The 11,545-nt window shown below is 38.3% G+C and overlaps 1 protein-coding gene across 3 annotated transcripts in view; it reads left to right on the top strand.

Annotated features, from left to right (window-relative positions):
* Nucleotides 1-11,545, top strand: part of ttc28 (tetratricopeptide repeat domain 28) — a 148,917-nt gene that overhangs the window by 31,449 nt on the left and 105,923 nt on the right. The window contains exon 1 of one of the 3 annotated variants that reach the window (XM_005720032.1): nt 54-329. The exons of the other annotated variants lie outside the window; for them this stretch is intronic. Coding sequence (XP_005720089.1) covers nt 303-329 — 27 coding nt within the window. The 5' untranslated portion in view covers nt 54-302. Of the gene's footprint in view, nt 1-53; nt 330-11,545 lie in introns of those variants that run through there. 3 annotated transcript variants of the gene reach the window in all.

Here is an 11,545-nt window from a genome sequence, read left to right as displayed (position 1 = left end):
TTGGATTACCCTCTCGGCTCTTTCGGTTCTTGGCTCAGTTGCGTTCTCGAAGCTGCTGGAGCTGCTAGAGCGCACAGATGATGCTGTGTACGATGACAGGACACACTGCACCAGGTGTTACCCCGTGGTTTCCAGTAACATTATAAAAGGGATTATAAGTACCTCACTTCTGCATCCGTCGCGTCTGCGCTTCTCCATCCGGCGGGTCCGGTGCGAGCCGGCGGAGTCAGTCTTTTAACGCGCGTTTTTGAGATGCCACATCGGCTGCTGTGACACTTGCTGCGCGTATCTGTCTTACAAATATGATGAAATGGCAGCCCAGGAAGAAGGTGAGTAAACTGTGGCTTGTAAGTTGACTCTACTCCAAAAGTTGTAGCGGAATGTGGCGGATGACTGACTGGCACTGACTTTGGGATCAACGGGACTATTTGAACACCGAGAAAGAAAACGCAGTCACGGACACTTTATTAAGGATAATCCATTAATAGCCCGCATTTCAGAGAGGCGCTGCAGCAATGTGTCTGTGTAGGATTATTGGAGGATTATGCACAAGATGAAAAAATTCCAGAAAGCTGAATGAAGTCCCAGTAAGCTTACCATCCACTACCAGAAACACTACGATTCTCTTTAGTAAAACCATACAAAACGGGCTCATAGTGGACAGCTGCAGAAGTACACGAGGCATATATATTTCTTACTTTTACTTAAATAGAAAAAAATACCATTAAGTCAGCGTAGACATCATGCACAAGTAAATATCCATGCACTTTGTCTTGCACTTTGCATTCATCCTCTGCTTGAGAAAACTACTATGTATGACTGACGTAAAAACAAACAAACACCTCTTGCTTGTTGCCTCTAACTCTATTCCAGCCAAATGATTGGTCTCATTGTTATTAACCTTTCTTATTATTCATGTTATTCCATATATGAAATTCTGTCAAATATATATTGACCACATCTTACATCTCTATGGAAGAACAGTTATGTTGCAATAATTACCTTAATTGTTTTATACAAAGCAATTGTCATTCAAAACATACCTTCTAAGGTACTACTCTTGTGTCCTTGAAAGGGGATATATATTTATACTTTTGTGGCATTTATATGGCACTTTTCTAATCTTGCTGACCACTTACAGCTTTTTCTGTCTTGAATTCACATTGACGGACATCTTACAGTCACCACGTAACTAACCATGGCCTCTGTTACCCATGTCCCTTAAATATACCAAGCATGAGAAGAAGGAAAGTCCAAGGAACATTTAACCAGTGCTCTGAGGTGATGGCACTAACATTAGTGCTACCATCAGCACATCACTGCTGCCAGTATACAAGGCAAATACAGAATGAAATTTATGAGAATATGTGACCTTTTACCTTTAAAACATTAAACATTGTCACCTGGAGATCAGCCCATTAGTTCTGCACGGTACATCAAGGGTACTGGCATTTACCTTCTCTGTTTTTGAGCGTGCAGGATGAAACCTAATCACTATGGCAATCACCCAACTTACTTACAGTAGGCTCACCAGAGGGTGATTTTTATACATCTTTGGTTGTTTTATATTTATTTTATATTTGTTCCAACAACTATGGAATGTATTGGCACTGTATTTGGCATATTCATGTTTAAGAAGATGAGGTCTAATAACTTTAATGGTCTTCTAATTTCTACACTATAAAAGCAAACTCGTTTTAGTGGCATAATACTTTTTGCCTTTATTGGATTGTCAGTGAAGTCAGACAGGGAGAAAGAGAGAGGGGAAGACACGCCACAAAGGACCACAGATAGGACTCAAATCTGGGCTCCTGATCTCTGGCCATTCAGCATGTGGTTGCCTGCTCATCTACTGGTGTGCATACCGTAACTAGTATCATCATTGGCTTTTCTACTTGAAATGCATATTAAGTGTGGCAAATTATTTTAAAATGAACATTATTTAGGTTGCTCATTTTAATATCAGCAAAACAGTGCACCAAGTTTTTTCTTGTGGATTGTAGTAAAACAGAGCTACCAGATTATGGAAATCCTCAGAATATTTAAGTGCTACCTTTAAGTATTAGTTTTTGGATAAAATAAGCAACCCCTATGGAAAAAAATGTTTAAGATAAGGCAGCTGCTGATATTTTAAAACCTCAATCTACTGAGTGGGTAGTGTGAACTGGCAAGGGATTCGATGCCTCACCAAATTTGTTTTTGGCTCAGAGATCACAGGGAGCGGCAGTTCTTCTGGAGAGAGTGTTAGCCCTGATCTCGAGGTGGTTGATCCAGCTATAAAGACTAGAGAACTCCCTGTGGGAATAAAGGCCAGACAGTCAGCTGTTAGGCTACGTTCACACTGCACGCGAAAGCGCATCAAATCCGCCTTTTTTGATCCTATGCAACCCATATTCGATTATGGTAAGACAGTGTGAACAGCACAAATCCGATATTTTCAAATCCGATCTGTGTCACTTTTGTATGTGGTACTGAATCCGATTTATATCTGATGTTTTAGAAAGCAACTGCTGTTTGAATGGTCATGATGAGAGGAGACAAGGAACCAGAGAGTTATTCTGTATAATTCAGTGTATCCACTTGTTGTATGTGGTTTTTTAAATTGTATTTCCAAGACTATTTTTAAAATCTTCTTCACCATCTGTGTTTTAGAGTCAAAGTCCACTGTTGTGATTAAAAAGTGAATCGCTGGTAATGTTAAAAAAAATAAAATAAATAAATACACATGTATATTTAAATCAGGGAAGGAGTTTACATACTGCTTGGTAAAGGAAGTAAGGAAAATAACATGTTCTTGCTCTAATGAGCTTGTCTAATATCTTCTTTTTAATTAAATCAGTTTAAGTTTGTGAGTCAAAGGTGGGCTAATCAAAATCACACTGATTCACATGGAGATTGTTTAAGTGGATAATTTTATTCAATAAAAAATAATGTATTTGCTAATTAGCAAGCTTGTTATAATAAGATTATTAGCTCAGCTGCTTATGGAACAATGAGTTTTGACAGTTTGTCAAAAGAAAATGTAACCCTGATTTCAAAGAAGCTGAGTATGTGTAAAATGGAACAGAATTCAATGACTTGCAAATATCAAAAACTTATTTTATTCACAACTGAACAAAGAAAACATATCAAATGTTTAAAGTGAGGAATTTTAGTATTTCATGAATATTAGCTCACAAAAAGTTGGGATGGGGCAGCCGGAAGAGTAAGTGGCACTAAAAAGAAACAACTGAAGGAGAATTTTGTAACTAATTAGGTTATTGATGAAGTGCATCTATGAGAGGCAGAGTTTCGAAAGTGGTTCAATCTGCAAAAAAACAGAAAGAAATTGTGGAACAATTTCAGGATAATGTTTCTCAAAGCACAACTGTAAATACTTTGAATATCTCATTATCTAGACTACATACTATCAGTAAAAGATTCAGACAGCTTGGAGAAATCTCCGTGCACAAGGGACAAGGCCGAAATTCAATATTGGATGACTGTGATGTTTGGGCCCTGAGGCGGCCATGTATAAAATGCAGGCATTCTGGCATGGGCACAGGAATACCTCTAGAAATCATTGTCTGCAAACACAGTTCGCCAACCCATCCACAACTGCAGGTAAAACCTCTGTCATGTAAAGAAGATGCCATATGTGAACATGATCCAGAAATCCTACTCTCTTCTCTGGGCCAGAGTTAATTTAAAATAGACTGGCAAGTGGAAAACTATTTTGTAGTCAGAAAAATGTAAATTTGAAATTGTTTATGGAAAATATGGACACCACTTCCTCCACACTAAAGAGGAGAGGGATCACACAGCTTGGTATCAGTGCTCAGTTCAAAAGGTGAGGCATTTCATATTTGAGCAAGACAATGCTAAAACCACACACTGCATGGCTTTGTAGTAGAAGAGTCCTGGGGCTGAACTGGTGTGCCTGTAGACCAGTGCGTCAAAACAGCTAATCTACTGATAAGCAATCGACAAAATATTGTGTATCATGAAATAAAAAATTCCCCCAAATGGGACATACCGCCTAACCCATATCCAAAAAGAGTGGAACTATAACAGTAAGGAGTCATATCTATAGATTAGTCATAGATTTGAAAGATATTTCCATCATGGGCATAGGACGCTGTTTTCATTTTATGAATTTTATGTCACAGAATGGCTGTTTTTTGAAAACTGTACTTTTAACTAGTGTCAACTTTGAACAAGAGTTGCATGGTTTGCTCTGTGGTAGTTCCATGCTGACCTGACATCTTGCTGTGGTTCCCATCTTGAGTATCCGTCCTAACAGGCTGATGAAAACCTCTGTAAGATGCCAAGTCGACCACTTGTAGTGCATGCTGGCACTGTTCTAGTTTTACTGTACAGCTGTATTCTTCATTTAATGGTCCTTAAAATGCTTTACTTGTTTCAAGGATGAGTATTAAGGGTTACAATAAAACAGTAGTTGTTGTGATTAGGTGCTTTTATTTTGAAGAGACAAATGTTCTTATTTCTCAGAAAAAGGTATAGTGAATTAGGGCAGTCACTGTGAGATGAGCTGCAGTGTAATAAATTGGATCAGACTGGTGTTTAATGATGTAATATGCCATAAAATCAATATTCCCTTTCTGCTCAACACCACGTACCACAAATTAGAGCCAACTCATGAGCACAAACATGCAGACATATGCAAAAGCACACGCTTTTTCAAATTCCTTTTAATGCACAGTTTGCTTGTGCAAGCTTGGACTTCTGGGTCATCTTATCTAAGAAAAGGAATTGAAATTAAGCTGGAAGGAAAGAAAGGGAAAAGCAAAATGGAGTTCAAAACAGAAAAATAAAATGTAGGCGATACAAAATTATGCAAAATCAGTAGCCAAGTTGAATCTGGACTGAAATCTGTCACTGCTGGAATCATGTGGGAAGAGGGGGAATTAAAAGGGGGATGAAGGAGGCAAAGGAAGAATAATGAATAATAATGATTTCAGCTGGATCTATTCATATATCTGTCTTTAGGTTTGTTTTTGAATATTCTCTGAAATATGCAATTACTTGGCCTCAATTGTCATATACTCTGGAGTTTTACTTTAATGAGCAGGTGTATACACCACATACACACATTCACATTTGTCCTCATTAGTGTCTGATTTATGACCATTTACTGTATCCCTCCTTGACCTATATATTTTGAATCCACTGTGAATGTTTCATAATAGATGCTTAAAGCACAGCTATGTCAGAAACAGAATACTTTATTAATCAACAAAGGAATCATTTATTATCTAAATAAGTTTTTTTTTTAAAGTTCACAGAGACTTATTACCTACTCTGGAGTTTCCCTCTGCTCTTCAAGCTGCTTGTTTTTGTTTTTTGCAGAATGCATTAACTGTTTTGATCAATTCTTGCCACTTTATTTCCAGCAGATATTATATGACATTTTATTTATATAGCGCTAAATCACAACAGCAGTCACCTCAAGGTGTTTTAAATTAAAGACTACGATAATACTGAGAAAACTTCAACAATCAGACAACCCCCTATGAGCAAGCACTTTGCGACAGGTAAGAAGAAACTCCTTTTTAAAAGGAAGAAACCCTGGAAGGAAACAGTCTCAGGTAGGGGATTAAGAATAACTAGTCATTAAATGCAACATTTTAAGCCCACTTTTAGCGTGGCTGTCTGTCTCCTGAATGCAAGCTGGTTTCACAGAAGGGCCGGAAAGATGAAGGAAGACATACTAAATGCTCAATACTAATAGCAAAGTGCCAATGTTAGAAGCAAGCTGGAGAACGTAGTGGCACATTAAGAAGCTAACAAGGCAATGTTTTTTGGCTTCAGGATCTGGTTTTGAACAAATTAAAAGGAGAGAGAATTTTGAACTTTAGTTTGTAAATTTGACACATTCGTAATTTCATTAATGCTTGTAATGCTTGATTATGTTCATAACTATTCATAACTTTATTACTAAGCCTAGCCAAGTGTTTATTAAGAGGGTTTTTGTTTCAGTGGCTTCAAGATGTCTCTGCGTTTAGCAGATGATGTTGTTGTAAAATTACCTAGAGTTTTATACTTTGTTAAACCAAAATGACTTTATTGTGCTATGCTATTGCTTTTGCAATTACCCCTGAGGTAATACCCCCAAGCGATACCCAGGGTATTGTCATCACCCCACCGGGCTGGCAGGTGGACAGTGGTTGTGGACACATGTTGAGAATGCGATAACTCAAGAACTAGGTGATATAGGATACTGAAATTTATACAATTGATGCATCTACTGAAAATCTTGGATGAGTTGTCAGTGACGCAAATCTCAGTGACCTTGACCTGAATCCAAAATAAGAGCCAAAATAAGAGCTTAAATAAAGATTAAAAAAAAAAATCTGTCTTAGATTAAAGCACCACCATTGCCACTTTTTCCAAATCTTTGTTTTTGTGGTTTTCAGGATGGCATGTCCTCTTTGAAAACGTGCTGTGGACAGGAAATGTTCTTTCTAATGAAATGAACTAATTGTGCTGATTGTCATGAAATTGGGCCAGTTGTGTTCATGTACCAAAACAACTAACTTTTTGCAAGAATTTCATGTTTCTCTATGAGACTAACCTGGAAGTGAATATATCTTTCAAACTGATCGGGCCTAGCCAGTGGTATTAGACCTACACAAAAGTCTTGAATGAGAGTTGAAAGATTGGAATTCATGGGAACAGTTAGAGATGTCCCAGAGTAAGGAACTTCAGAGTAAAAAGCATTCTGAAATAAACATAACTAATGGACTGTACTAAGAATTAAGTGCATCACAATAAAATACTCTGTAGATTCAATGTTTTACCCAGTACCATATGTGACTTGTGATTTATACTTGTGTATTTAGAGTAGTCAGAGGTGTATTAAATATTAGTGTCAGTTTAGTTCAATCAATCAATCAATCAAGGTTCTTTATTTGTCACATGCATAGTTATACAAGTATAACACACAGTGAAATGTAGCCTGACACACTCCTCGACATGTGCAAAAATTGGGGTGGGGTGGGGGTGGGGGGCTAGTTTATTTGCCAGTCAGCATAACTAAGTGAAACAATGAATGCAGGTTAATTTCAGGAGCTCTACCGTAGGCTGACATACATGTTTTATTTTTTGGAATATAAAATGAGTGGTTTCTCTGTCTTGCTTTATCTCTCTCTCAATCTCTCTGAGACACTGCTATTTACGCCACAGGAGTTCATAAAACATTTCAAATTCTACTCTGCTTGGTCAGACTGGCAGGACTCTGGGTGTGATGTGTTTACTTAGAATGCTGCTAAGCTGCTTAAAGCTACTCTCCTGCCTCTGATTTAACACTTAGGCCTCAGTCTTTGTATAAGGGCTCACTCTGACTCTCCCAGACATACCCTTTGATAACGTCCGCCAAATAATCACCACTGCAAGGCTACTGAATCTACATAGAGTGCCATTTTCTTCTGCGGAGCCTAATGATGAAAGCCCAGAGGAAACAGTTGTACAAAGGATAGCAGAGCAGTAGTTTTTGTTTTGTTTTGGGGTTTGTTTGTTTTTTACAGTGTCTTATTTTATATGCAAAATATAGTTGTGTTACAACTCACCTTTTCTCCTCTGTCAAACCAGTGCCCACAAAGTTCAGATCAGGAATCTTCCTCTTACAAGTGTTCACAGCTGCACATTTTGACTGTGGACTGTTACCTACTATTTTTTAAGTTGTACAACTGAACTAAAAACATCTGTGACTAAACATTCTTTGTGACTAAGCGACAGTCCATGGTTTCACTTTCTCTCCCTCTAATCCATATGCACTCTGGTACTGAAAGCAGGCTTTTAGTACCCTAAAAAATAGTAAGTCGAGTTTGGTACTCAACCGTAGTATGTAAGAGCAATGAAAACTTTTAAAGATGGCCCAAATTGTCCTGAAATGAACAATGCATTAATATGCCAGTCTAAACAGTGATCCTGCATAGAAAGGGGGTGAAAACCACCTGATATGCTTTGTTTCTTTAATTCAGTTTTATTCTATATAGCGCCAAATCACAGCTGTAATAGCCTTAGTTTCTATGTTTCAATCTAGAGTGTTTGAGAGGATGGAGGAGACATGAGTATTATTGTCAAAAAGGTTTGTCCTTCTGATCATTTAAACAAGTGCATGAGGAGTGATTTGGTCCTTAACTGCTGTTATTCACAGCTTGCCAGAGATATTTAATGTTCGCTTGAATCTTCACTCAGTCTTAATGGATGCATGTACAGCGTGTAACTAAATTGTTACATTTTGGGTTGAACAGAGTTACATTTAAAATGTCCTTGTGTCTGCTGCTTACGCTTCCTCCTTTGAGTGATAGAAGCAGAAAATGGTGATGCATAAAGGAATTCCCTCAGTGCTGAGCAAAGTTTGACTTCCTCTCTCTCTGCTTCCCTCAGAGATGCAGTGCATCTCCAGGCTGAGAGGACAACATTTCTCCAGGAGCTTGTCATGTTGATAGAGCTGCTCGCCTCCAATATCCTCAGGACATTTTTTTTTCCACTGTCTTCCCCCTCTTGATTTATCTGTTCGTTTATTTCACGCCTATCACCATGTCTGTTCTCAGAGATACTGTCTTTTACTGATCCCTAATCCATCCCAAGGATAATGTTATTCCCTGTCTTTCTCTCCCACACCACTATCCCCATTTCAGCTGCTCCTCCCTTTACTGCTCTCCAGAGAGAAGGAGCAAGGATAAAGCAGTTTTTCTTTCACATAAGCAGAATATGGACAAGAGGAGGACCACTCTATCACCACTATTTTTGTTTCTTCCGTGTTGTGTTTTCCCTCCTTTTGTTTGTAACCCCATTTAAAAGAGTGTTGTCATGACACGCCACCACACAGTCACTGTATAGGTCTTTTGCTGTACTTTACACTTACTGAACCAGAACAGCTGTGCAGTAACATCAGCCTGGTCTCACTTCATCTACCTGTAATGACTCACTTTATCTGTGAATGTGTTTAAAATGTGTGTCAACTGGGCTATTTCTTTTTTCTGAAATCTCTTCAAGTGTGCTAAAGTGGTTATGCTTCCTTTCACTAACAGAAAAACACTTATTCATGGCTCTTAGAGTTTTATGTGCCACAGTTCAGCCTGCCTCAAGTAGAGATTATTTTTTATTTTCAAAAAGTGTTGTAGTTGCTTGTGATTTTCCCTCTCTTTTCCTTCTGGTGCAAGCTCACAAATTGCCATATCCTCAGTGTGTGTGCCACAGGGAAAAAAAGAGTCTCTCTTCACCTTTGTTTTACTCTTGGCAGAGCAAGCCTTGTGTCCCTAAAGGACAGACGCTTCTATATGGTCTCATATGTGTGCGTAGACAGTCTGTGCACTTTTGTTCATTATAGCAAACAAATGGGATTTAAGTAGCTGGAGTATGCAGGGAGAGTCACAAACTCCTTTTAAATGGGTTATTCATTAGAACATACTCTGTGGCACATGAATGAAAGATAAGCTGCAGTCATTATTTTGTTGGTGCAATACTCCTAAAACCTCTTTCCCAGAAACCATTGTTACTTGTCACTGTAACTTCACCTTCCAGTGGTCAGGGTACACTGTTATACAGTCAGAAAGTTGGTGTATTGAGGAGGTTGGTTTGGATGAATGGGTCAAAGAGAAATAGGAAATAAGTTCAACTGTCATGCACTGCAACTGATGAAGTTATTATTCGGCAATGGTTATTGTTCTTTTCTGCACCTTTCGTAACCTATTGTTATATGATCAGTACAGATTTTTGTATTTTTGCCGCTGTACGCCACCACAGTGGATTTTAAATCCAACACATAACACATAAAAACTGTTTCAGAATTAAACCTTTTTTATACATAGTCCCCCCCACTTTCAGAACCTCAAATGTAATGACTGACAAACACTTTCATGGTCATATGAGATTGGTCCCCTCATTGTTCCATGACAAATGAAGCAGCCATAATATCTGAAATTGATTCAAAGAGTTGAATTTGTATTTTATAGCTTTTCACTGTAATTTTACATATGAGGTCCAAAAGCATGTCAGTGCAAGTGGCATCTCTTCGGACATTTTGGCTTCTCTTCACTGGCTTCCATCTCCTTATAAACAAGGTCTTGAATAATCAGGCTATATCTTATAGTACTATATCACTCCAATAGAGCACTCTCAGACTGCTGGCTTACTTGTGGTTCCTAGAGTATGTAAATGTAGAATAGGAGGCAGAGCCTTCAGATTTCAGTGTGCCAGCGTTCTGTGGAACAGGAGACAGACAAGATTAGACTTAAAACGTTCCTTTTTGATAAAGCATATAGTTAGGGCCGAATCAGGTGATTCTGGGTCCTCCCTTAGTTATGCTGCAATTGCTGCTTTTAATTGTTAGTTATTATTATTCTCTGGCTCTCTTTCACATTGTGTCTTTTGTCCTGTCTTTCTCTCCTCACCCCAAGCCAGTAGCAAAAGATGGCTGCCTTCTCTCTGAGCCTGGTTCTGCTACAGGTTTCTGTTAAAAGGAAGTTTTTTCTTCCCACTGTCGCCAAGTGCTTGTTCGTAGTAGGTCATTTGATTGTTGGTGTTTTCTCTGTAAGGTCTTAAAATATAAAGCATCTTGAGGTGACTGTTGTGATTTGACACTATATAAATAAAACTGAATATGATTCAGAGTATGAATAGGGAGACCATCATTAGCTGAAAAACCAAAACTTATTCTACAGAGATACCAAAAAACTTAAGGTGTGACCAAATAGAAAGCCTGGTAAAATCTTAAAAAGAATGAATGGTCAGCTGAGCAACACTAAGGCCTGAAAGAGGAGGAACAGGATAGTATATAGTATAGGAAACATAACCTGACCTGAAGAACCAGCCCTAACTGAACATTTGTAATAAGAGTGAGCAACTGTCCAAAGGTAAATCACTCGTGCTGTCATAAAAAATACAAATGAATCACAAAGTACAGTGCATGTGTAGGAAACACCTCGGTGCTACTCTGATGAAGTCAGTGTTATTTAAGGTAAGGAGCACTGCTTTCCAAATGTTCGCAGTGAGTAGTAAGTTTCTTTATCTGCCTATCAGTCAAAACTACTCTGAAAAAAGGCAAATGGCTGTGTACTCAAGGGCATGCCATTATAAGAACACTAGCAGCAAATTTAATTTTGACTGTGTTGTTCACACAAATTTGATCCTGGACCTATTTGAAAACTCTTTCCTGATTAATCTTTTACAGACAAGTGTTCAAACTCAAAACGATTCTGGCATTTACTGGAAATTTGCCACTTAAGTCTTCTCATTCACCTGATGTACAATTGTCAGTTTCCATTTTTAAAATGTCTAATGAGGTGTTGAGTAGAAGTCAATTATGTTCTTTATAAGTCATGAACAATAATTGTAACAATCTGACTGAGACTGGTTAAGAAATGCATTGCCAAAGTTACAGTTTTGGAGATTTAACTGCTGGATTTCAGTTCCCAGAAAAGTGCAGAGGATGCCTCCATCCAAGGTCTGTGTTACCTAAAAGAGTGAGAGGGGGACTTTGCAAACAGGATACTGACAAGAAATAAATAGCAGAGGATGAGGTGAAAGGGAGAGGCAC

The sequence above is a fragment of the Pundamilia nyererei genome, unplaced genomic scaffold (assembly GCF_000239375.1).
Source record: "Pundamilia nyererei isolate P.nyererei 1_Seehausen unplaced genomic scaffold, PunNye1.0 scaffold00002, whole genome shotgun sequence".
NCBI classification, from domain to species: Eukaryota; Metazoa; Chordata; class Actinopteri; order Cichliformes; family Cichlidae; genus Pundamilia; species Pundamilia nyererei.
This window is presented reverse-complemented; position numbering and strand designations above follow the sequence as displayed.